We start from the raw sequence: 27,103 nt of genomic DNA on the forward strand, positions 1-27,103 counted from the left end.
TTTGGGTCTGTGCCATAGTCTTCAGAAATCAGGGCTCTCCCCTCCCATTGGTGCCTGTGCTATCAAGAAATGTTTGCAGTGCCTCTCCTGAGAGTAACAAGTCTTGGAAATGAGAACCAGTTTCAGTAGAACTGAATTGTATTGGAGCCTCCATTTCTTCCTGTGAAACATATTTGTTACTGAGAAACAATCAATTGCGTTTTTATAATCTTATTTGTGCTCTTCTCAACAGAAGCCTGATTACAATGAAATGCCGTTTGTTTGTGTTTTAGAAACAATGCCCTCTATTCTGAAAATATTTTTCTCAGCTTTATTTGCTTTGAGCAGGTCAGAGGAAGACTAAGTAAAAGCCACTCTTCATTGTAGCAGAGCCTGTTGCTCTTCACTGGTCAGTCAGCACAGGAAATCAGCATGCTGAGAAAACACCTATATGCCATGAAGAAACCACAATGTGTTTCAATTTGCTTTAGAGACTTACACAACCTACTTTGGTGTCAGGAAAAAAACCCTGACCCTACTTCCCTTTTCTTTTAGCCAGTGTCCTGTTCACATCTTAGGCAACAAGAATCATTCTATTTGAAGGAAAAAGGTACATAAGTAATTCAGGCAAAATACACTCTTACTTCAACCTTGAGAAAGTCAGCTGACGAGAATACTTTAATACTTGACTCTGCAATCTCCTGAGATATAACAGCAAATACCAGTGTTGCACCAGCAAAGGTTCTTAAAACCTTAGTGAGAATTTACTGCTATAATTTTTTTCAAGGCTGCTCAAAAATTCAAGAGAGAGAACGTATATTTCTGTGCACACCAGAACAAGAAATGTTGTAGTGCTCCAGAATCTAAGCTTTTCATTTAAAAAAGAAAAAAGCCAGTCAATTTTATTCTAACTCTATTGCTGTCACACTGTCAGCTGTCAGTCAGCATGGGAGCCTGACTGAAAGAAGAAGCCTGCCTTCCAAACTCAGAAATGTTGCACCAACTATGTTGGAGGTAGTAACAAACTCCCATCTATTCTGCATCCAGTAGTCAGGATATGCTGGTCTCAGTGTCAGCTAGCCTTGAGTACACATATAACAACTCTGTCATGCTTTACAGGCGTCTCAGAGGGCACTCATAGGTCTCCTGGAAGGAGATCATCCTACCTCTGAATTTTAGACAAAGTTTTTATATTACATTTGGCAGTCTCTCCGTGGTGAAGTTTAGATGAGATATGTACACTTCAATACCATGTCAAGTTTCATAGGAATTTTATGTAAAATCTGCAACAAAACATTAATGTCTTTCCTGAAATTATAAGAATTAATGATTACAGAAATATATTATTTTCTTTAAATTCCCAGCCACACAGCAAGCTATTTCAAACACAAAAAAATTGCCATTTCACATTATGTTCTTTTAATATTTTATCTTCTGTTCTTACTGTCATCTCTTTATTTTGAAATAAAAGATAAAAGAGAGGCAAACCAGTACTGCAGAACCTTTAAAATGCATATTTGCCCCAAGACTGCTTTATGCAGTGTACAGTGTTCTGGAGCTGCCTTAAAGTGTCTTACATAATTGATTTTTTGTTTTCATCTGTTGCCTTTTTGGAAGGAAAAAAAAAGAAACTTTAGTCAATTAACCTGAAAGTTAATTACACTAAGAAATAAATGAAAGGCTTAACAAAATGTTTTCAGAAGTTGCAGTGCTGATTTTGTTTTGGTTTTAATTCAAAATCTTTAAGGAAAGGGTAAATATAAAAGAATATTCATTCCTGGTAAATCCTGAAAGTCTTTCTTATTTCTACAGTATCCGAGAAAGGGATAGCAATGGTTCCTATGCCCTGTGCCTACTGAATGATGGAAAAGTACTGCACTATCGTATTGACAGAGATAAGACAGGAAAACTCTCCATACCAGATGGAAAAAGATTTGACACCTTGTGGCAGGTCTGTTAAATTTATGTCACGTGGATATCTGTCATCACATTTCTATACAACTGACCAACGTTGTTTTAGTTTGCCCTGTGACAATAATCTTTGGCTAAAACCAACACATTTTGGCAGGTTATTTGTGATTTGTGATATGGTTCCAACATTGTGTGGTTTCTGTATATGAAGAAAATATATGTTGATGTAGAAAGCTATGTGAGTGTAGAGAGTTCAATAATTTTTAAATATGATGTTGCAGCCTGGCTGAGTTCAAAACTGTGGTTTTTATTAGTTATTATATTATTAGCTGAACATTCTCTAGAATGAAAATCCGTTCACATTTGCAAGTAACCATTTTCAATAATGGATATGCTTGGTTTAGTCTTTTGCTAATGTAATTTATGAGAGCAGCAACAGAATTCTAGCAGGCAAAAAGAGGATGGTTTAAGGTGTTGCACACATAATGCAGTCTTTAGCTTTGAAATTCTCTACCTTCAAGTCTGCTAAAGCGTGACTTGCTGAGGCTTACCACCCAAATATGTCTGGATCTTGGTAAAGAATAAACAATGAAGACAGCCACAGCTGACTATGCCATAGTTGATACTAAAACTGAATACTGGTGAAATTACTGTGTAAATTGAAAATACTAAGGGAATTGAAATCCCTGCAGAAATCTCTTATGTCCTCCTGCTTAAAAATCTATTAAAATGAGTTAAGTGAGTCACAGATCTAAAATACGAATCTTTGCTTGCATATATTCATTCTTAGGGGTTTTGTGTTTCTTTCCTGATCTCACTAGAAATTTAAAAGCAGCTCTGCTATCTTACAGTTTTTGTGAACTGTGAACATGCCTGCAACTCTTACACTCGCAGACCTTCTCCTTTATACCCAAATGGAAAATATCAGTAACAAACCTGATGTGGGGAGGACAATCCAGGAGCACAAATGGTCACAACTACTGGTGCTACATTTATTAACTGTGCACATCCCATTGTAATTCTGAGGTCCAGAGAAAGCATTGCATATTAGGGCAATTCTTGCACTGTAATTATCCCCAAAAATTAAAAAGAAAAAAAAAAGAAAAAAGAAAAGAAGGAGAGTGGGAACTCAGAGACATAAAAATAAGTTATTTGCTCAGAGTTACAAAGCTGTTTAATAGCAGAACTGGGGGGAAGTACTGACCCATCACATTATACATTTATTCACAAGGTTACTTCAGAAACATGCACCCCTGCTAAACAGATATAAAGCAAATAACATGTGCAGTAAAGAATTGTGGTATTCCAAGGTCATTTAATGTAATATAGATCAGCTATTGTACATATGCACACATTTCTAAAGAGACAGTATATTTAATATATTTAATACCACCCTCATATTTTCTTAACTTTTTCTCTCATTATTTCTTTTTTTTCCCTCCCCTCTCATTCTGCTAGTTAGTTGAGCATTACTCATACAAACCAGATGGATTATTAAGGGTTCTTACCATTCCTTGTCCACAACATGGCTCCGAAAATGGTGAGTTATTCCTGTTATTTTTATATGTGTTAAAAGACATAATTATGATAAATGTGTGTGAATTTTTTCCACTTCCCATATAGGTGGGTGCAGATTTTCCATGTTTTCGAATGAGGTAATATCTGCCAGACTGTGCATGATGGAGGTAGTATCCTGTAGCTTAGGGCTACCAAGTGAAATTACTGCTGGGTCTAAATTATTGTTAGATCAGAAATTGCTTTGCTGCCCAAAGTGGTAGTGTGTGTTACTTGGACCACAAACATGAACAAAGTGCTTTTCCCAGCACTATTCCAGTGGTCCTTACTCCAAGCTGAAGCAGTCACAGCAGCAGTGCTGCTGCAGGAATTCATCATGAGTGAATGAGTCATGCGCCCAGCAAGTGAGTTCCTGTGTTGGGGGAAGCAGGGCAGAGCAAGGCACTGGCTGCTCCCAACACTGAAAGTGGGCTCAGAGAGCCATTCCTTGATAACTTGTGGGAAAGGAGGAGAAGAGGTGGGAGAAAGTATCAGTGTTGGATGACAGTGTTGGTTTTTATCCTGTTTCTTCTTTAATGTCATATCACACTGAAGAGATGTTGTCCTCCCTCTTTCCCTGACTGAAGAGGGAAAAGAGATGGATCTGACTGATCTATGTCCAGCTTGTGCTCTTCCAGAACGAGTATTCTCTCTGTAAGGTCACCTTCTGTCATTCTAACTGGATGCCAGTGCCATCGTGAGAGGATATAGAATAATAAAATATAATCATAGAACCATTTAGGTTAGAAAAGACATTAAGATCATCAAGTAACAACCCTGAAGTTTTTACATTTTCCATTCATTTGAATGACTGCATGCTTTTTTTCCACCATTATTTTCATTCTCCTTTGAATCATTTAGGCTCTCCACTTACTTCTGTCTCTGTGGCCAAAAGTAGCAGAGTCTGCTGCATATAAGAGACAAAAAGCAAAGATGGTCCAAGAGAAACATTGTAATGGGATCTAAAAACTTCACAGTTGGTCCCCTCTGTAAAACTTTGTGTAGTATCATTTTACATTTGATTCTTTTGCAGATAATCTTGATTTTAATACTCATCCTTCTTCTGGAACACTTCCTAAGGTAAATGAACATGGTGGTATAGCAATAGCATTCATTTGAGGAGGATTACTGTCACATACTGTTCTGGGAATCCTAATTCTTGGGTATTATTTCATCTGTGAGTTTATTTTTCTTGGGTTATAAACAGTGATTTGAAAAGAACCTTAACATTCTATCATGGTATTGCTTTCATCAGTGTTTTGAATGCACTAATCATAATTTAATTTCGTGAACCTCTTTTACACATATCATATATGTGATAAAACAGTATTTTACATAGGCAAGGTGCCTCATTGATAGTCATATTCTATAATGTTGTACCAGCAACACTAGGAGGAGAGATACGACATTGCTTATTGCTGTTCACTTTGAGAATCTGCTGATCTGAAGCAGAAATGGAAGTTCAATTTATTTTCATATTTGGTCTGTGCAGTTAACATCAGACTTTGCACAAGGGTTTCGTTTCTTATGCACTGCTTTAGGGGAGATTCTTTCATCCACTCCATGAAGAGTGAGCAAGTCCCCCTGTTACTATAATTACCTGAGTTCTCAAAGTCCATTGAATACAGAAGCCATCTGAGGTGTGATGCATCCACAGAATCACGTAATACTGTCTTGTTCAAGGTAGTTGGTTTCATCTGAAATAGGGAGTGAATTTTAGTAATTTCCCTGCATAACTTAATAATTTAGATCATTATCTTGATGCAGTCCCATATTACAGAAAAGAAATTTATTCAAATAAGCGACTACTTCCATTTCAATACAATTGACTCCTAGCAGGCCTGTGAACAACCACTCTCATACCTTCACTTCTGAACATCAGGTACCTTTATAAAAAATTTTAAATTAAGCAAAAAAATCAGTCCCTTTTTAATTACAAATATTTTAAAGTTTATTACTTCTTTATTCTTAATAATATTTTTAATTAGAAAAAAATAAATATAAAAATACTGCCTTGAGGTTTGTATCTGTGCCATTTGCAAGGATGTCCATGAAGTTTAAGCCTACAAGACCCACATGTGTATCATCTGGTATACATGCAGTTGTAGAGATAGGGCAAGCATATTTAGTGTGTATGTGTCATAATATACAGAGAAAAATTCACAATATAAGTGTAAATTTAACTGCTACTGCTTAAGGCATGTCATGATAGCTAAAAAGAAAGTCACCAAAGCTAAGTGAAAGTGCCTATTTTGCAAAGAGTGTACTAAAATATTGTTTTAATTCTCAATATATTTGATATTTTGCATTTCTTAAAATTGAAATCTGTGTTTTGTGTTTTCTTTGGGACTTTTTAAAAATGAGCCTGCTAAATTACTTTCTTGTACTATAAACATAGAAAATGGAAAATTGTAAATAGCTAATACTGCTTATGGACCTCAAAAATTTCACTTAATATTTCCAGGTTCTCACACATTAATACTTGTGTGTAAAAGCAGTGACTCATGAAGACTTTTAATATACCTGAAATACAATTATTCAGATTACACAAAACCAAAAATTATGCCAGCTTGAAGAGAAGGTGTACAGTCACCAACATACAAACAGAATCTTATATGGAAGATGTGCAATCTATCTTCATATTATTTACACCATGATAATTAACATTTAGGAGTTTCTGACAATTCTAGTATACTGCATTGGGTTTTTTATCTATGAAAAGCATTGCCAAAATATGTAAATTGGAATAGTGAATTTTTGAATTGGGTATCAAAATAATTGTGATGAATTAAGGAAATGTCCTGTAAAAAATAAAAAGGGTGAGGCTCAGAAGAAAGTAGTACAAGATACTGCACTTTTAATTGTCAAATATAAATCACAGAAAAGCGGGCAGACACAGCTTTTCAGAGGATGTTATGCCTGTGATGAATCAGGATGGGAACAAGAATGAGCAGCCGCCATGCTGGTAGAGGAAGGGGAAACATCAATGTGTTTCCAGCTTGTTCGACTCTGGCAAGGTCTCAGCTGAGAGACTTTCACCTGTTTTTGGCACTGCATGGAAGAATGTTTTCCAGGAGGAGATAATCCAGAGCAAGACAACAGGGATGATCATGACTTGTGAGAAAGGATTGATTATAATAAAGAAGTAAAGGAGAGAAAGTAGAGGAACAAATCAGAATGGCCAGTTCTAAGCAACAGTCTAATACTGGTGCTCCCAGGATGCAGACCAATTTTTCAGTATCTTTTTCATTTATATATAAATATTTTTAATAGATATATATCTAGTTTATGTTTATGTTTATTGCAGCCTAAAATAAGTGATGCTATTCCAAAGTCTTAGTGGAATAGAATGCCCAAATGTGAAGTTGAATTTAAGAAGCTGCATGAAATGTAGAAACAACTGCTGGATGATATGCAAATTGTCCAATTATTATCTGTATACTGTTGGTTATAAGAGCTTGGAGTAAAATTTACACCAGGGGCATGAATCTGCATCAGATTTGTCTAATATTTGCTATTGTTCTGTAGGCAAATCTGGAGTAACAAAATGCTTAAATTTAATGTAACATGGACAGTTCCTTCTTAGTCATACTAACATGCTTCCTCTGCAAAAGAAAGGACTTTATGCTAAATTTCTGTATTGAAGGTAATTTTCCATGCAGAATATGGGGAGTTGCTTGTTCTTGCTTCTCCCAGAACATGCATGGACTGAGATATTTCTTGCCTTTCAAATGAGGCTCCATGCCTAGATTTAAGGTGATTTTGACCCTTTACATTTTGTAAATTACTTTTTTCTCCTTGCAATCAATTTCATCTCAATATATATTTAAACCAGCAGAGGAGCTTTTGAGATTATTCTTTATTTCAGTTCTCAAGCTGATGACATTATAGTGAAATTGCCAAATTCTGGCCATTTCCCAAATTCTCCTCTTAACCTTTCTCAGTATTTTGTTTAGTCATAGTCTTTTAGGTGGTAATAATAGACCTAAACTTTATGAGTAGAGCCTAATTAACTAGTTGCTGTGCTTGATGAGCTACTCATTTCGACATGCATTTATAGGTCTAATACAAATATGTGAGTTAAGCAATATTATCCTAACTACAGGTGGTTGCTTTCCCAAGTGCTAGGAGATACTCTCATTGAAAAAGTATAATGAGAACCATGCTTAGCTTGTGCAACAGAGCACTTGACCTCTTAGAGAATTTATCTGCTTTCAAACTGCAACTAAGTAGTACTTCAGGTTTCATTTATTCCCAATATGGAAAGAAAATTTCATGAAGTAAAAGAAAATAGCTGACTCAGTAACCTTTTTCAATATGCAGTATACTGAATTTTTATGTATCACAGCTATGAAGAATGTCTAGCATCAAAAAGATTTCTGTTCTTCCGGAAGCATCTCAGGGCTGTCCTTGATGTCTTGAAACAAAAGACACCTTTCTAATGTGAAATCAAAAATTTTATTTTAAAAGAAAACTAGGGAATATACCAACCCTAGCAACTGAAAAAGTTACCTTTTCAGAAAATAAGAAGTCCAAGTGGGCTATTAAAAAGTTCTGAATATCTAAGTTCAAAGGCTGTTTAAAGTGACTGAAAATGTGGCTTAGATTGTTGTTTTAGCTTCAGCATCAGACTAAATGTTTGAACAGTATGTGCTCCATCTCAGTTTTTAATAGTCATGTATGATCTTTCAGTGACCCCTAAAAATGCTAATTTGTCACATTTAATTAAGTTAATGTGTTTTTGTAAAACATATTTGCATATCTTTTAAAGGTATCCTTACACAGAACATAAGTATGTGTCTACAATGTAAAGCCTGTTCCTTTTTGTTTGAAATTAATATTACTTAGCATGCTTTCTGCTTCAATAACCACAGTGTTTGTTGTTTGACCAAGGTGTGCTTCAAATTTTTCTTGATACATTAGGTTCATTACAATTAGGAAGTATTTCCAGACACAAAAGTTGTCAATTTGTCTCTGCATATGTTCAGGGGTTGGGGAAGGGGGACTAAAGTTCAGTGACAGAGGCAGGAGAAACATAGAGTGTACTCCGTAAATAAAGATCTGGACAAAGGGCAGTGCATTTGAATTTAAAAACTGCCTTAAGGTATGTCCACAGGTTCAGGATGGTTTGACAGTAATATAGATGAAATAAAATTTAATACTAAGATTTCCTGTACTGCATTTTTCTGATGCATCATATGTGTGTACTTGAAGGCAGAAGCAACAGAAAGTTTGGGAGTGTTTTGTTCTTTTAGAGTGTTTTTTGTTTTGTGAAATATCTGTAGCTATTTTCATGACACATTTACTGTTCCTCTTTGACATTGTGGTTTCTAGAGTTGGGCAGGAGGTGGAATTATCTCAAGACTCAAATCGTACACCTTCCCAAAGCCTGGCAGCAAAAAGGTGCCTCATATACTTTTTTTAGGTTTTTGACTGAGTTAAAAATACTTAAATTACTAATTTCACTCTTCTCCCCCTCTTTTCGCTTGCTGTCTTGACTACTAACAATTAGATTGTTAAGATATTGTAAGCTTTCTCTATCTATCCTAATCATGTGCATAATTATGAGCTCGATGTTATAACTGAAGCGATGGGTTTGAAAAGGAGTTTTAAAAATAGAGGGTCTCTTTTTTATTTTATTTCTGGCATACCAAAATAATGCAGATCTCAATATTTCTGCAAATGAAATGTGATAAAATATTTTTCTAAACCACTCAGTTATAATATAACAAAATTATATTTCTACTTTCCTTTGTAATCAGAAAATTGTCTTACTTACACAATTATGTTATTACTGAACACATTTAGTGAACAATAAAAACAACAACAACATATACTTACTTACATAACCTATGTGCACAGAGCTTCTTATGCATTCACTTACATTTAGACAAACATAAGATGCCACAAGACCAAGCAGAATGGGAAAATTGGCCAGATGCCAGGGAGCCAAAGGGAGCCCTGCCCTGTCCTATGAAAATGCTTTTGCATGGCCAGAAAATGGTGCTGTCCAGTAATTGATGTAGTTCTGAAGCATGTAGTTGTGAGTTTGTTTGCATGCTGAGAATTATATGTATGCCCCTGTTTGGTCCATGAGTCTGTATGTTTATTGATTTATTTCCACTTGCTCTTCAACAAAAATGAGCAGGCCTGAAAAGCCCTAGAGGTATGCTACTGTTCAGAGTGAAAAGCTATGTTTTATATATACTGTATTTGACAATCCTGATAAATAACAAATATTGTTTTCCTACAGCTTCAGTTCACTTTTATGCTGAAGTGCCAACAGCTGTTGTCAGCTATGTATCCCTACAGGACCCATACCTCTTTTTCAATGTGTGTTTGTTATATACGAATACAGACAGAGTCTTACGACCTGCTCTCAGCCATCTGAAATAGAATGCCAAACTGTCACACATTTTGGGTTGATTCAGAAAAATGGGTGTCGAGTCTGAACTCTGTAGACATATTTTTGGTCACACTGCTGTCTGTTAACCTGGTAAAACCTGTGTCTTGCTCTGGTCACTTTCTGCAGTCAAATACCTATTTCCTGACTTCTGGAAAATATACACAGAGTAGAGACTGAAGCATATTGGCAGAGTAAAACCATTCAGGAAAATAATTTCAGAAACCCAATTTGATTGCCATTTGCGTGTACTTTACCTGGAATACTCAGCCCCACATCATACTGCCAGATTTTAGACTCTAGACAAAAGTTGTGCTTTGAACTGTTCAAAGATTTTAACTATTCATTCACCCCAATAAGCACAGTTTAAACCTTGTTAATTACACAATTACTTCTACTATGTCAAAAGCTTTCAGACAGTAAACCAGAAAAAAACATATTTATTTTATTTGTTATGTTATATTTATTCACTTCTGGAATTTTTTTTCAATTTTAAAAATGCACTATTTGTATTACATTTTCAGATCCAGTTGAAAATTTTTCAGTCTGTTTTACTCGTGTAAAGTTGGCAATTTGGACAATTTAAGTGAAATCCTGCCACCTAGTGGCAACTGAGATGGCGTAGGCAAAACTCCTCTCATGGCTAATGAGATGTTTGTCATGCAGTATTTAGCTATTAGATTTTAATAAAATAAGATTACTTCATGTATTTTTTCAAATCATAGTTATTGCCCTGAAAGAATATTGCACTTTCTGTACAACTTGCCTTCATGCGAATCGTATTATGCTATTTACTATAAAACTATAATCATCACTGTAAAAGTCAGATTTAGAATAGTTGGAGCCATTTCATTCATATGTCACATTTTTTAAAGGCTCCTCTAGAGGACTGTTTTCTTGTACTCCTTTTTATTGGTTGAATAAATCCTTGGTCCTCTTGCCCATTCTCTGTTTCTTGTAAGAATACAAGAAGTAATCAGTTGTCTTGTACCTTACATGTATTATGTCCAAAAAAGATCTGCAGAATTATACTTGCTGTTTTAAAAGGGTAGGGCAGAAAGGACTCTGCATTTAAGTGATAGTTAAATAAAAAGGAAAGTAGGAATATTAATGTAAAAGGCATCACTGTTATTTAATCAATCTGCAGCAATTAGAAATTCTGTATGCATTAACCAAACTAAGTAATGATAAATAAGGCACTATGATTCTTAAACATGAGCAGCTCTCTGAGAAAGAAAATCAGCTTTGATATATCTGGTGTCACTGTGTGATTTTCAGTTCACAGCTGCAGAGCTTTATTTGTAAGCATGGAAGTGATGTACTTTTTTGGTTTTATGCAGAGCAAGAGCATTCAATCCTTTTGGATTTTTTGTTGTTGTTGTTATTCTTGAATTGCAAAGAACAGTCATAAATCACATGTCTAGTTGAGAACTCAGCTATATCTTGGCCAGAGCTATGTTTTTACCAGCAATTCTCTACTGGTGAAAGGATTCTTGAGGTGTGCAAAATTTGGTGTACATTAATTACATTTGACCAGTTCAAAGTATGCCAGTTGACTTCCAGTCTTAATGGGAGTTTGGGGTTAGTGAATTGCCTGTGTGAAATAGAGTGACACAGGTCTTGTCAGGGTGAATCAGTCTAGAAAAACAAAACTAGAGCTAAGGATCTTGGTTTATACTTTCATTTACCTTGGGAATGGTAGATCAATCAGTTTGTTCCTTGACATATCCCAGAACTGTCTTGGGGTTTTGTGGCTTGCCTTGACAGCAAATGGCCTTTTCACACTGTTCCAGGTCAGAAATACTACCCTTACTGTGCCTGATGTCAATGTACTCATCCTACTAGGCCAGAATATTGCTGAAAACTAGATTCCTACACATGAATTGCAGTAAAATCTGTGTAGTGAAACCTTTTCTATTTCATCCAGCTGGGCAGATAACTTAATTATGATTTCAACGTCTGTAGTTCCCAGGTCTGGTGTTTCCCCTACTAAATGCTGTTTCCAAATGATAAGACTTCTATTGCATCTAATAGTTCACTATGGGAAACTTCACAGAATCATAGAATGGTTTGTGTTGGAAAGGACCTTAAAGGTTATTTCATTATAATCCTTTTGCCATGGTCAGGGACAGGTTCCACTAGAGCTTTGTTTCTCTTTGCTTGAGAAAAAAACTAATGTGCAGAAATAGATTCTGTAGTTGCATGTTCCCAACAGCTCACAAACAGAAGTGACCAGATTAGTAGTGTTTCTCTCATCTCTGCTTTATAGTGCCAGGCAAGGAGCTTCAGAAGACACAATGGGTGAGATGGTTTGTGTACACCATATTATTTCTCTGTCAAGAATAAGGGCAGAGAAATTGTATTTGAACCAGACGCTTAGTTAAGTAATTTTGTCCCTCCTCAGAGCAGACAAACAGGCTGTACCCCTCGTATCTGGTCCATGATGTTTGTCCCTGATGTTACAGAAGTCTATGAAAGTAGTAGCTTTTTACTACAGTTGCTTCCACTTCTTTAAAATATAGCTCCTCTGTAATATCCACAAGAGAAACAGGAAATTGGTTTTTGTTTTCATTTGTGCTAGCAATTTCTCTGTGGCCCAGATAGGGGGAGAGATAACTTGAAGAAGGAGGAAGGACAGATTAAAGAGAAATCCTTCTAACTGCTTGTGTTACATGGCAAATTTGAAAAGAGCATGTAAATTTAATATCTGCAGAATAAGATTTGTGCCTGACCCACTACAGTTAATTCTCTCTTATCTAATGTTCTGAAATATTTGTAAGATCTTTCTGTGCTTTTGGCCTGCTCTAATAACCTTCAGAATGAAATAACCGCTTTTGGATCCCTTGCTTTCTGATTCTCACCTATGTGTCTCTTGCAAACATTATACCAAAATTCTTAGGGGGAAAAAAAGGTGCTTTTAACTTACCTATTTATTGTTAAAGAGAAAAACTTTATTTGTGTGCTACAGCTTCAGTCAACTATCGGCCACCCACCAGAAGAAGCACCTTTTAATCCATATGTGCTGCAAAGGAACAGAGGTCCTACAGGAGCAGAAAGAGGTAGGCAGAGTAATATATATCATTAATGCAATTTTCTTCCTTATGGCAGAGCTCTTTCTCAATCCTTATTTATTTTTCCTTGCATCTATTTCACATTCTGTTATGTATTGGTATAACCACTATCATAAGTGAAGCCAGGTAGCTGAAGATACCAGCTGTCACGATGTATAACAAAAATCATTTAGCAGAAATCCCTTTTTCCATTTTGAAGTGGATTGTTATTTCCTGGACTCTAAAAACTATATCCTCTCATGTCTCAGAAATAATTGTGCCCAGTTGCATCCGCAGTGCCAACCATAATGCAGTTAAAGTTGGGTGCCTGAGAATGAAGTACATATAAGGCAGCATTCTGAGTGAAGAACTGTGTGAGGTAACTCATGGGAACTGCCATGGAGAAGGGCCAACCTTTAGCCAGCCTTTTATCAAGTAACCTCCTGGTTTCACCCTGCACAGATGTTCAGTAGTTACAGCATGTCACCAGGGGGACACCTCTGTCTTTTGGTCTGCTCTAAAACGCATATAGATGGACAGCATATGGTTTCTTTATAATGCCCTTGCAAGTCATACACACTGATGGTCTTGAACGTAGAAAAAATGAATATATTATCTGTGGCAGCAAAAATGTCTGAAATCATGTCTAATTTTTTCATTGTTTGAACTGCAGGTGATCAGAGAGAGGCCTTACCCATGGATACTGAGGTCTATGAAAGTCCATACGCCGATCCAGATGAAATTAAACCAAAAAATGTCACTCTCGACAGGAAATTGTTGACTTTAGAGGAAGGTGAACTTGGCTCTGGCAACTTTGGTACTGTAAAGAAAGGGTACTATAAGATGAAAAAGTGAGTGTTGCTTTCTATTTTCATGGAATCCAATATGTAGAAGTTCTAGCCTTAACTTTTTGGAGTAGCGTGTCATTTGGAGTGACACACTGTAAATAATTTCAGTTAATATTCACCAGTTTCTCTTTTTGTATGTACACTTGTGCACTCATTTCTGTCATAAAGTGGGAAAGCACTGTTTATGACTATTTTCAAGACAGTAGGAATCCCACTGTCTTGTTCCATAGGTTGCAGAAGTACTAATGCTGCGCAGTATTTCCCATCTGCACAACATCTCTGTCAGAAAACCGGGAGAGTGCCATGGACAGTTTACCTATAGCAAAGAGAGTTTTGCCTGAAGTGTGATAAATACCAGTTTCCTGAAGCTGGAATGTTGATTTTCAAGGAGACAGAACATGTAACATTTTCCATCACATCATGTCAGTAGGAACAGACCCTGTTTGTACTTGACTCTTCACGTATTTTCATAGTAAAATGTTATCAGTATGCTGTTTATGTGCATGGGCTGATTATGTACACACTCTCATCTCTTGAAGTTGGAGGCATTTCTTTATACTGAGATTTTCAGAGGCAGAAAGGATTTCTATTTTTCTAATGTCGGATGTAGGAATTTGAAGGGCTCTGATCTCAGCTTGTGTATATTTTAATCATGTTTCACACAAGCTATGTTGATTTCATCAGTCACTCTGTCAGTTTGCTGTATGAATGGAATGTTGCAGAAGTAGGCTTAGATTCTCAGGGTTTCAGAACCCTGCCTTGGCAACTGGCAGTGATGCATGTTCCAGTCTCCACCCCAAAATGCCCCAGTGCTTAGAAAACTCTTTATAGCTTTTCTTGCCAGAAAAGCTTTATGCCATCTTACCAGAGTGGACAAGAAAAATTTGTCCAGTGGTTTTTTTTTCAGGCTTCTTTAGGCATTGTTATGACAATCTGTAATTTTCTGAGGTTCTTTTCATTCTTGCTCTTTTGCTTAGCTGTCTTCTGAGCATTTGATAGAGAGGTGTTCCTGTTATGGCTGGATTTTTTTCCTCTGAGTGTTAATTCTGTCTTTTGTCACAATTTGTACCATGTGAATGGAAATATCTGATGAAGATTGTGTGCATTGGTGCACATATTTTTCAGCAGCTAGTCTCAGAACTGGATTCTCTTTTGCAGGGGTGCCAAGCCTGTCGCTGTAAAAATTCTGAAGAATGAGAGTAATGATCCAGCCATAAAGGATGAGTTACTGAGAGAAGCAAATGTAATGCAGCAACTGGATAACCCATATATTGTCCGAATGATAGGTATATGTGAAGCTGAGGCCTGGATGTTAGTAATGGAAATGGCTGAACTTGGGCCATTGAACAAATTTTTGCAAAAAAATAGGTTCGTAAACTTTGATTCCATTCCATAGGCATGGAAAAATTCCTTTCTTTTATTTTTTTTCTTTAAGGACAATTAAAATTGATATGTTGTTAATGTAATAATTAATTATTTTAGTTATTCTTCACTAGAACATGTTTCCAAACTGTCAAATACTTCTGCCAAAATAGAGTATTTTGAATAAATGAAAGACTTTCATATATCCTTCCTCTCCTCTGTATCTCCTTCATATATCCAACTTCTCCATTATTAATGTGATCACACATCATCTTGCTCAGGATAACAACTTAGATTGCCTTTTCAATTTGAAGCTTAGCTAAATGTAAGTGAATCAGGTTCCCAGTGTAATGTGGACAACTTTAGAGTAAAGATTTGTATCTAAACTCCATGAAAAGTCATGAAAATGAACTACTGACCTCTTTAAAATTCAATTGTGATTTTCAGACATGTCACAGAGAAGAATATAACAGAGCTGGTGCATCAGGTTTCCATGGGGATGAAATACCTGGAGGAGAATAATTTTGTTCATAGGGATCTGGCTGCAAGAAATGTGCTCTTAGTCACCCAACATTATGCCAAAATTAGTGACTTTGGACTTTCTAAAGCTCTTAGTGCTGATGAAAATTATTACAAGGTAAGGTCTGAACACAACATGAAAACTGTGTAGTATCATAGCTTAATAAGGATATTTTCAGTTGAAATGCAGTTGAAAATGAGAAATATTATATATCACTCATTATTGTAAGACCTAATATTAGATTACCAAATTCAAATTTTGTGATCAACATTAAGACATGTAGAGAAGAAAAAGCTTGTCCTTCCATTTACTTGTCTACTTTCATTTCCTTTTGATAAACTTGTCATTAGAAGATTTCAAGTTATTGTGGAAATTAGATACTACCTTATATAAGTGGGGGAAGTGTGTTTGTTGAGAAACAGTTTCCATTATGTCCAAGTAAAATGTATGCTACCACTAATACACTGCCTTATATAACATAATTAGGGGAAGTTTTTGAAAGAATACCATTGTTAAATAATAAATTAACCTAAGCAAAATTTGTTTATCTTGGTTTTAAATTCTTTGGACCTCAGTACAGCTCAAGTGATTAAAATAATTGCAACATTTAGTAAGGTAGAAGGTGGGAGACAAAGACTGTTACCATGTGTATATTTGCTTTCCTGATATACACTCTTACGATTCAAATTACTTCTTCCTTCTGCTTATTCCCTTTCATCAGCTCTTTGAAACTAATAATCCAACCCCTGAAGCACTGCAGAGGAAAAGCAAGCCCATACTCCCTTGTGTAGACCTTCCTGTGTAGGAACAGTAGTCACTGGTGGCAGAAAAGGCATCTTAAATCTCTGCCACTAGCCTAGCCTAGCTTCTCAATCCCAGTCTCAGGGCCTCAAGAATTAATATCAAAGTCCATTTTCTTTACAACTCCACAGGATGCAGTAGGGCCCCGTCACTAGATCTAGCACTGTGCTGGTATAGCTTGACACTTGAATGTTCATAAAGCAGTATTATGGCATCATTTAGGTAAACTGCAGTTTGCCACAAGTCACTGTGCTTTGAAATAAGAGCAACCTCTTCAACCATCTGGACATGTCTCTTAGCCTTTGTGAGATCCAAATGGAAAAAAATATTCTAAAGAGCAACTTTAAATTAAATGCTGCTAAAAGCATGACTCAAAGTCATTTAGCTACACTTTTTTTTACCATGGATTTCATTTCAATACTTTATTTTGAAAGTGGAAGATTAGAACAATTTTGTAACACTTTCAAAGAAACTGTTACCCATTTTCTCTAATGCTAACTGCATCGGAAATGTTATGGTACTTAGTATAAATGTGTGTAGACCTAAGTTAATGTTAATTATGTGCATTCAGATGTTGTTTACTGCTTATCAGTTAATCTAGTCTGCTTTTTTTCCTTTCTGTTATGACATATTTTAGGCACAAAGTCATGGAAAATGGCCAGTCAAATGGTATGCTCCAGAATGCATGAATTTCTACAAATTTTCTAGCAAAAGTGATGTCTGGAGCTTTGGGGTTTTAATGTGGGAAGCTTTCTCTTATGGACAAAAACCATATAAGGTGAGTGGTTTTATTTGGTCATGTTTTTTCTTTAAAAATTCATAACAAATTTGAACCAATATTTTTTCCTAACTAAAGGGACTTGCTGCAAGAAGTGAGTCAAAGGATAGCCCAAAACCAGTTCCAGTCCTGTGTTTGATTTATGCTGTCATGTGTGCTGTAATAATTTGCAACTTGGATGACTGTTCTGGTCACCCTGTTCCAGGGAATGAAAGGTGGAGAAGTTGCACAGATGATTGAAAGAGGAGAACGAATGGAACGTCCTGAAGTCTGCCCAACAGAGGTCTATAGTCTAATGAAATTGTGTTGGACATACAAGTGAGTGTGCTGGGATGCTCTTTTGATAGAAGCACATTTTAATATACATGATTAATAGCTAGAAAGAGGGTGAGTAGGGGTTACTTCAAAATGCATCTTTTCACAACCATACTCCAAGGTCAGAAGTGAATTGCACTTTCAGGTGAAAATTATCTAAATTACAGAGTGTACTACAAAAAGCCAATTTTGTAGAACAGAGTTTGCCAGAACATAACTTATATATGTATATATAAAATACATGGTATCATAAAAAATAATGACACAAAGATGTCAGTCTAATGCATTTTGAAAAGAATATTTGAAAGTATGCAAATGTTTTTGTTTCATTTTGAATTGGATTGATTTAATTTGAATTTCCAAGGGTTTAGTTTTACTGAAATTTCAAAGTCATATTGCCAAAATATTTGTTCTATTTCTCAATATTTATTTTTTTGAGCTATTTATCTTTTCTCTAATAATGGAATATATTCAAATTGGATACCACACTGACTTCTTATCAGTGAGAGGCAAACCATCTTTTCTGATATGTCAGAAACATTTTTTTCTGTTTCATAACAATTTAGAAATTAGAACTATGAAATACAGAAAAAAAAATAAAGCCTACCTGATTTTTTAAATTAGTATGTTGCAAAAATATATTAAAACTCTTTCATGATTTATTGTTTTAAGCTATTCTGCTGAAGTTACTTATAACTGTAGAAAGAACCCAAAATTACTCTAACATCACTTATTCTTTCAGGTCATCATCAGGAGAATAGGTTTGTCCAAAAGTTCTATGTTAAGGTGCTGTGGTACTTCATTTTAGGTACTTTGCTTCATGTTAGCTTTATTAAACCCAGTACTCTAAAAAGAACGTGCAACCAAAAAGTAATTCCTACCTTTTGGTTTGACTCAAGGAATGCTATAGCAGGTCTACAGTGAAAGGGATCAGGTTTTGTTTTTAGTAACAAACATATCATAAAGCATACTGATTTTGGTTTTATACTAAAATATCTTTATTATTAGAAAGAAAATACATTTTAAAAAGAAAGTTCAGGTCAGGCAGAGTAACTATCTCAATATGTAATGTAAAATTTTAAGGGCTCGTTGTCAGTTTGTGTTCTCCAAATAAAGAAACAATTGCAGATATAAAAGAAAGATGGTACAGTCATATGATGTGTGGATAGGCTCCTCTCAGTGCTTCTAACCACTCTGTGTGATGGTACTACCCATTAAAAGGCAGATATTGCACAGCAAATATTCTTTTCTCCAGATTATTACTAAAGTAAATGAAGTAGAAAATGGAGCTGATTTACCATTTCTTTCTTCTAGTGTCTTCATCAACCATAAACAGGTATGATAGTAAACCCACTGACAGGATGCTCTGTAGTAGTATTTGTCACTTGGTATTAATTTTGTAGAGTCATTTTTGTAGCCTTAATATACTGTGAGCATCTTTAAGTGAGCTGTCACTGAGGTAGAGTCTCGAGGGCTGTAAGGCCCATGAACCTTGACAGCTCTGTCCCTCCTGCGCAGTGACACTTGTCATCTTCCCACAGCGTTGACGACCGACCAGGATTTGTTGCAGTGGAGATGAGGTTACGTAACTACTATTATGACATTTCCCACTAACGGCGTGAAGAGCGGCAGCTTCCTCATCTCCAGCCAGCACCCTCTGAGAAGCAGCACATTTTCCAAAACCAAGCAACCTCGAGTTTTGTACTTCCATTTTCAACCTGCAAAGCTCAGAGCTGAGCCTTGCATCCGTAAGGTTGCCTTTTCTTACCTTCTGCACAAAATCCAGCCCCAAAAGAGTTTTGGAAGTGCAACAGTCTCAAAGTGTGCAGCAAGAATGTTAGATCTAAGATGCTTCTACTTTTGCTACATTCCATTTCATTTTATTTATAGCTTTATTTGCATTATATTTTGCAGTCTTGTAAAACCTATTTAATGACTTTGAGCCCTCTTCCTCTCGTATTTAAATTCCAATGCAAATTGGAATTTAAATTCTTCTCATCGGCATTATTATCCTTTAAATGTATTTAGTTGTTCCAGCCTTCCCTTTCCTCAAGGAAGAATAGCATAAGCATTTCTCAATATGAAGCAGATTCGCTGTGCAGGTGTGTCAGACGCTTTGACTGACAGTGTGTTTGATTTTATCACCAAGCCCCTTTAAACCAAATCACATTATTCCTAGTAGTAAAGTAAGCAGAGGAGAATTGGGAGTTCTGACTCTCTAACATTGTCACATCCTTTAAATGTGACCATTTTCTTTTGTTCCTCATCTCTTCTTTTGTTCTTCAGCTCAGCTGTTCCTCAGGGAGTTATTTTTTCCTAGTGAAAACTGGGAACTCTGAGGCTTGATCTCATCTTGGAAGAAAACATACCAGCACCTAAGATGATTCTATATTTTAACATAAACTCCAGCACTGCATTCCTGAAAATACACCTGTGACGGAGCAGCGCTTACCTTTCTCTGTGCTCTTCCATCCTTCTCCAGAGATACTTTTTCTATGTGTTGTAATCTTTGCTCTCTGGCTGCCATACACGTAAAGTCCCAGCTCTCAGGCTGTCACAGCTCTCGGCTGTCCGGGGGATTCCATACCTTCTCTCTCTCTCTGTTTGGCTGCAGCGTTGTTCTTCCCTCTCTGCTGGGGCTCTTCTCCTTTCTCTGCAGCACAGTCCTTTCTCTCTTCTCAGGGGCTCCTCTTGGGCTCTCGACCCACCCCTATTTATCTCAGTTACCTTCACAAGCCACAGCTGCTGCCCAACTAAGGACCCTGCAGCTGCAGCTCGTTTAGAGTAACTTAAGACACACATAGATCTCACAATACAACATATATTCAGGCCCCCACATTTCCCCCCTTTTCTTTTAACAATTACACAATAACAATATACATACAGTTCCAGCTCTCAGGCTGTCACAGCTCTCGGCTGTCTTATCTTCTATCATAGTCCCAGCTCTCTGGCTGATATTCCAAAGTCCCAGCTCACTGGCTGCTATTCCATAGTCCCAGCTCTCGGCTGTCACAGCTCTCAGCTGTCTGGGGGATTCCATACCTTCTCTCTCTCGATGTTTGGCTGCAGCGTTGTTCTCATCTCTCTGCCGGGGCTCTTCTTCTATCTTCTCAGGGGCTCCTCCTGGGCTCTTGACCCACCCCTATTTATCTCAGTTACCCTCACGAGCCACAGCTGTTGCCCAGCTAAGGACCCTGCAGCTGCAGCTCGTTTGGAGTAACCTAGACACACACTGATCTCACAATACAACATGTATTCAGGCCCCCACATTTCCCCCCTTTTCTTTTAACAATTATAATATACACACAGTCCCAGCTCTCAGGCTGCCTCTTCTATAGTCCCAGCTCTCTGGCTGCCATACACGTAAAGTCCCAGCTCTCAGGCTGTCACAGCTCTCGGCTGTCCGGGGGATTCCATACACACAGTCCCAGCTCTCAGGCTGCCATTCCAAAGTCCCAGCTCTCAGGCTGCTATTCCAAAGTCCCAGCTCTCAGGCTGCACAGCTCTCGGCTGTCCGGGGGATTCCATACCTTCTCTCTCTCTCTGTTTGGCTGCAGCTTTGTTCTTCCCTCTCTGCTGGGGCTCTTCTCCTTTCTCTGCAGCACAGTCCTTTCTCTCTTCTCAGGGGCTCCTCCTGGGCTCTTGACCCACCCCTATTTATCTCAGTTACCCTCACGAGCCACAGCTGTTGCCCAGCTAAGGACCCTGCAGCTGCAGCTCGTTTGGAGTAACCTAGACACACACTGATCTCACAATACAACATGTATTCAGGCCCCCACATCTATGGATCTGTTTGGGTACACCATAGCTCCTTGTGTTGTGCTTGGAATAGCAATCATTTCTATCTTTTCTTCAAACCTTTCTTTAGAAAGCATGTGAGAATTTCATGACACTTTACTCCCTCTAAATTTAAATTTCACATCTAGTTGAAATATTTTATAATGGGCGCATGGACAACAAGATTACCGGGTCCAAAATCTTAGTATTTGTCCTGTGGGACAAATCTCAGGAAAAGGCATTTGTCTTCCCAGTCTTCTGTAATGTAGTGTGCATCTCCATTAAATTGGAAGTATAGTAGAGTAATAACAAATCACAGAATGAATTTCTGATTCTGTTTTTACCCTTATGCTTTGCTTGCTCAACCTCATTTTAAATATTATCAATAGAGACATTTCTATCACTTATTACTTACAAGCAGCTATTTTATTGTCATTTGCATATATCTCAGGAATCTACTTACATTTTGTTTGCTAGATATAGAGATTTTAGCAGAATATAAATAATAAGATTTAGAGTTAGATATATTTATTGCATATGGCTGGTTAGTATATATGTGTTTAATTTTTGTGTGAACAGAGTATTCTTAGAGATGCAGTGGTATTTTTTTTCTCTAGTAATTAAATTGTGTGAGCAATTAAACTGAAAAAGGGTCAAATAATTTTCATAAAAGATGAGACTATAAACAAATATAGAAACTACTGCTACTTTTTTTTTATTTTTACTAAGTTTATGGCCTGTTTGTTAAATAATATCTGGTGCCTTTTAGTACTTTAGTCTTGGCTGTCCAGTGCAAGGCACCACAAGCTACTGGAAGATACTGAGTGTAATAGACTGTGTTTCAATGTGACCAAATGTGACTTGCCTTGAAGATGATTTAATTTTGTTTTGTTTTTAAGAAACATTTTTCTACAAGACCAGATTCTGTAGAAGTTAGCAATAGTTATACATACGTGTTTTGTCACTTTAGTTATGTTGCAGAGAATTTGTTATCTCTACATGTGCAATTAGTACAGTTATGGGGATATTAGCTATAAAAAAATTGCACAAATCTCTATGAACCAGCGAGTGACAGTACTCAGTTTTCTAGAATGAGGGATATATTCATCTCTATCTCTCACTCTCTTTAAAAGTGATGTCTGATACAACAAACATAGAGGATTATTTCTTCTCTTCTGAGTGAATGGCAACATCACTTTCTGGAGTTACTTGATTATTTTTAACTTCATTATTACATAGTAAAAGTTTACAATGAGAATATAAAGTATCGTGAAATAAATAGATTCCGTTTTAACATTTTAATTAAAGATACTTTATAAAATATGCTGTCTTAACAAGAATCCTTTCATTTTGTAAAAAATCCTGATTCTGTGCAGTTTGTATATGTACTGAGTTATCGTGATTGTTGTGGAACACTGAGTTTTACCTGCTGACAGTGAAAGGTGCCCACCAGGACAGATAAAGCCACTGAAGCTTGGGCTGCTTTCAGAGCAATTCAAGAATAGCAGGAAATTCCCAAAATATGCATATTGTTATTGCACCTAAGTACTTTCAAAGTGATTTACAGCAATTCTGTGCTGAATCTGTAAGGTTAGAGAATGCCAGGAGTCAATGCACTGTATCAGCTAGCTAAGAATTTCTGCCTTACAGATGTCAGCTATGCAAGACTTAAGTCACATTATATGACATGGGGCCTCCCTCAGATGCAGACTGCTGTTCTAGGTATTCTAAAATAATAACAGCAACATCTTAGTGTTTCATTTTGCTTTTTTGCATGCTCAGGTTCTCTGGAAAGCTAAGGCTAGATAAGTGAGAATGTGAATTTGAACAATAACCAAGAAAGGCGGAAAGGTAGGCAACACTTCAAGCAGCTGTTTGCCTTTGGATAAGTCAGTCAGTGGCTGACTGACTGTTCTTCTGTGGATGTTTTCCTGCGTAGCAAATCTGGCCTATTTGCTGACCTTCCCACTTGTAGGGCTGCACCATCAACTGACACGAAGGGACTTTTTCTCTTTTGGCTGTCTGGATCTGGTTGTCTGTTTTTAGATTGACTTGTCTCAGAAATGCCACTTGGTGGTGTAGGCCTACAGATAATTGTCAGGACAGAGTTAAGGGGTAGAAAACTGCAGCATGCAGTTAGGGAGGGTGGTGGAAATAAAGGACTAGGTGATAACATGCTAAGATGGCTTTTCACTGGAGGAAAACTCTGTATTTACACATTTAGTTAGGGCTCAAATTTACAAAATCACGGAGTATGATTTTGAAGTATGGGAAGCATGTGGCTTTTTTCATAAAAACACACCCAAACATCCTAAAAGCCCTGATCTAGCCTGTCCTTGCTTCTAATACTGTGCAAAAAGGGGGCTTTTAATCAGACAGTGAGGAATACCCATAATTTTCACCCCTTAAATCAGCACAGTCAGCCCTGCCAGTTTGCCAAAGAACCCATCTGCAAGCAGCCTGGCCTGCACAGCCAGGTCATGCATCAAGGCAGCAGGGTGTCCTCACCGAAGCACTGCCAGGAGGTGGCAATGCCTGAACACAATTGCAGTGAAGCACTTGTCTGGCCATTTCTGGCACCCTCTACTCTGCCCTGGCTGCTGTTGTGCCTGCGTGTTACAGAGGACAGACACACTCTCTTTGCTCCTTGCTGTGAAGCAATGCTGCATGTGAGGACGAATCATCATTTATTTATATGGTGAATAGTCAGCTGTGGATGATTAACCAAGACTTCTGAGGCTCAGTGTCCCCTTGTCTTTTAAATGATCGCAGCAATGAGGGATTGCACGCAGAAAGATACAGACTATGCCCCACACGTGCCTAGAAGGGAGTGAGCATGACATATGGATTGAATAACATCGGGAAACATTAAGCAAGCAGTTGTAATTACCAGCCCTAAGTTTAGTGAGGACGGACTCAAGAAGTCTTGAAGACTGCAAGGCATGCAGAAAAAGAGGGAAAAAATAGATTCCTGTTAAAAAAACAGTCAGAGAGATGTTAGGCAAATCCTGAGAACAGTCGTCTAGTCTGAACTCAGAGTTCCCTGAAGCCAAGCTAGTGCTGTGCATCTGTGTCCAAGTAGATATTTTACTCTTTTCTGTCACGTATGTGATAATTGAGACAAAGAGCCACTGGGTTCCTTGGCGTATAATTAACCCTGCATGGAGTATAACAGCTGCTTCCCTGAGGCAGTGGAGGTGTGCGCGTTTCTTGATAACCAGACAAGAGAGGAAATGAGGCAGCTGGGGAAAGCACTACACTACTGTCCATTAAAATTCATTACTTCAAATGTAAATATCCCTGGATGACCAGTCCAGTGTAACTGTGCAGAGATCATTAAACTCCCCTTGTCTATCCACTGCTGCAAATGCCTTAAAATGTCACCAAGAAACTGTCAGGTCTGTATCAAAGTGCTTGTGGGGGAATGCCGCTGCCCTGCACCTGCAGCTACACTGCCCATGCAGCACGCTCCATGTGTCAGAGGTTCAGTCAGCTGAGCTTCAGGCTCCCTGCCAGGCTCTGCATTGTTAGAAATGCAACACATTTCTGCAGTGACAGAAAAAGAGAAAAAGTTTTGCAAAGAACCATTCAATGACACTGTCCTGTTCCATTGTCACCTGCCAGTGGCTGCATTAACACCAGCATCTGTTCTTTCTACTTCGTGCTTTAATAAAGAGAAATTGTGCCCATTTCAGCAACAGCAAGACTATAATTGCATCACTGAGCAGCAGAACATGTAGCAGAGAACTTTAATGGCTGTCTCGTAAACAGCTTGAAGACTTTCCTTTAAAAATATTACACACTTATGCATATATGCAAATATTTCTTGTCATTAGTTTATACTTGAGTTCAATAATGACTTGTTCCTCAGTTGTTACTGAGCAACCATTGTAGCTGCATCTTCATGTCTTGTTCTAATTTATGTGCAGATTTCACCAGTGTTACCACAAGATTTCTCTCTGACTGGTGTATCAGGTCCCACCTTCAGTAATCTGGCAAGAATTAATAATGTTGGTTTTCAGTGATAGTTCTAGAAGATAACACGAAAATTTGTTATCCTGTTAGATAACAAGGAGATGGCTTCAGGGTGTATGAATACATCAAGAAATGCATGAGAGGTACAAGCTTACTGAGCTTGTCAAAGAGCAGCACTTTGGGGTGTTTTTCCCACTCTACTTTGGAGCATATATAAATTGACTGTTTGGCTAGGTTTGATGCTTCTTTTCCCAAAAGATACATATTTAGAATCAATGTTTCCTTAATTTTCCCCAGTAATGACACATCTTTATATCCATAGTTGGGTATAAAAACCTAGATTATCAATATCATTTTGTTTCAGCAAGATTTCCTCTGGTGCTAGTAAATGCCCCAAACTGGGCTGTTTCTGTGCATACAGCTACACACCTTGCACTCAGGACCCACCTCATTTTTTTCACACTTCTAATGCACTTGAGCACAAAACCTTCTTTTTTTTTTTTTCTTTTTCTTCTGTAAATTTGTTGTTCACTCTGTCATGGATACACATATTTTGGGTATTTTAAAATTGTATATTCACTGGTTTTACTGCTTCCCCAGGGGCATACAGCAATGAGGTACTATTTTTAAACTCCTCAGTCAGCCATGACTTCCTTTTTGTCTGTCCACTCTGTAGCTGCCATAGGGAATGAGCATGGCATTCCTCATCTTTTTGTGGTTTCTACTTATAAGGAATAAGCAGAACTGGTTCTTGTTGGTGCTGGAGTACTACACAAGTCAGATTACAGGAAAAAGCAAAGGCTGAATCATGTCTCAGAAATTCTCCCTCCAGTGTCACATTGTACCCAAGTTAATGCAAACCAGAACTCCTGCTATACAAGCACAAGTACAAAGCTCACAGTTTGTTCCCAAAACTCCCACAGCTTTTTCCATGCCAGCTATATAAAAGAAAAAAACAAAAACCTAACCAAACCCCAAAACCCAACAACATTTAATAATATGACACATTCCTGTGTTTGTTTGCAGAACTGTATGTGAGCAATTTTATGAGTCATTTAATTACAAGGAAGCCAAGGCCTGGACAAAGAAATACACTCAAGGTTTGCTTGGGTTGAGGACAGTCTCTGTCTTTCCCCCAAAATGAAAAGGTCCCAGTGTGTTTGAAGTACAGCTAGAAGGAATGAAGATATCAGATGCCACACAAAAACTGGACTTTGAGACAGCTGTGAGACTGGTCGTACCTACACCTTTTAGCTGAAAACTGCGTTATTTGGAGGTGTTGCCAGGCCCACAAAGCCAGCATGTCCCATTGCTTGGCCCCCAGGCCTCAGTAGGAACCTGCTGATTACTACACATTAACAAACATTTGTGGAAAAAACACACAAGTACTGCACCCTCTTCACCTAACATAAACATCCTATGCTGAAGATGTCATACATACATACATGGGACATGTACTTGAAAGGGAAGGAGCCTTTAAATTTATTTATCCCAGTAAATGCAGCCAGTCTGTGCTCCTTCTTATCCAAGGAGCTCACCTGCTGCCAGAATGTCCTGGCTAGATGTTATTGCATACCTTTTGGAGGTCACCAGGAAAGCAGTAACTTCAATAACTTCAAAAGAAGGGAAGGGAAGGGAAGGGAAGGGAAGGGAAGGGAAGGGAAGGGAAGGGAAGGGAAGGGAAGGGAAGGGAAGGGAAGGGAAGGGAAGGGAAGGGAAGGGAAGGGAAGGGAAGGGAAGGGAAGGGAAGGGAAGGGAAGGGAAGGGAAGGGAAGGGAAGGGAAGGGAAGGGAAGGGAAGGGAAGGGAAGGGAAGGGAAGGGAAGGGAAG

At 37.6% G+C, this 27,103-nt stretch overlaps 1 protein-coding gene across 5 annotated transcripts in view; it reads left to right on the top strand.

Annotated features, from left to right (window-relative positions):
* SYK (spleen associated tyrosine kinase) overlaps positions 1–26,897 on the top strand; it is a 53,933-nt gene extending 27,036 nt beyond the window's left edge. For 2 of the 5 annotated variants that reach the window (XM_074532455.1, XM_074532454.1), the window contains exons 4-14: positions 1,792–1,930; positions 3,349–3,430; positions 4,478–4,524; positions 8,779–8,847; positions 12,816–12,906; positions 13,571–13,748; positions 14,904–15,113; positions 15,555–15,744; positions 17,066–17,206; positions 17,412–17,524; positions 26,300–26,897. In XM_074532455.1, coding sequence (XP_074388556.1) covers positions 1,792–1,930; positions 3,349–3,430; positions 4,478–4,524; positions 8,779–8,847; positions 12,816–12,906; positions 13,571–13,748; positions 14,904–15,113; positions 15,555–15,744; positions 17,066–17,206; positions 17,412–17,524; positions 26,300–26,417 — 1,378 coding nt within the window. In that variant the 3' untranslated portion in view covers positions 26,418–26,897. Of the gene's footprint in view, positions 1–1,791; positions 1,931–3,348; positions 3,431–4,477; positions 4,525–8,778; positions 8,848–12,815; positions 12,907–13,570; positions 13,749–14,903; positions 15,114–15,554; positions 15,745–17,065; positions 17,207–17,411; positions 17,525–19,062; positions 19,835–26,299 lie in introns of those variants that run through there. The other 3 variants (XM_005486211.4, XM_074532456.1, XM_074532457.1) reach the window with 3 other exon arrangements.
* The last annotated feature ends 206 nt before the right edge of the window (positions 26,898–27,103 follow it).

This window comes from Zonotrichia albicollis, chromosome Z, assembly GCF_047830755.1.
Source record: "Zonotrichia albicollis isolate bZonAlb1 chromosome Z, bZonAlb1.hap1, whole genome shotgun sequence".
NCBI classification, from domain to species: domain Eukaryota; kingdom Metazoa; phylum Chordata; class Aves; order Passeriformes; family Passerellidae; genus Zonotrichia; species Zonotrichia albicollis.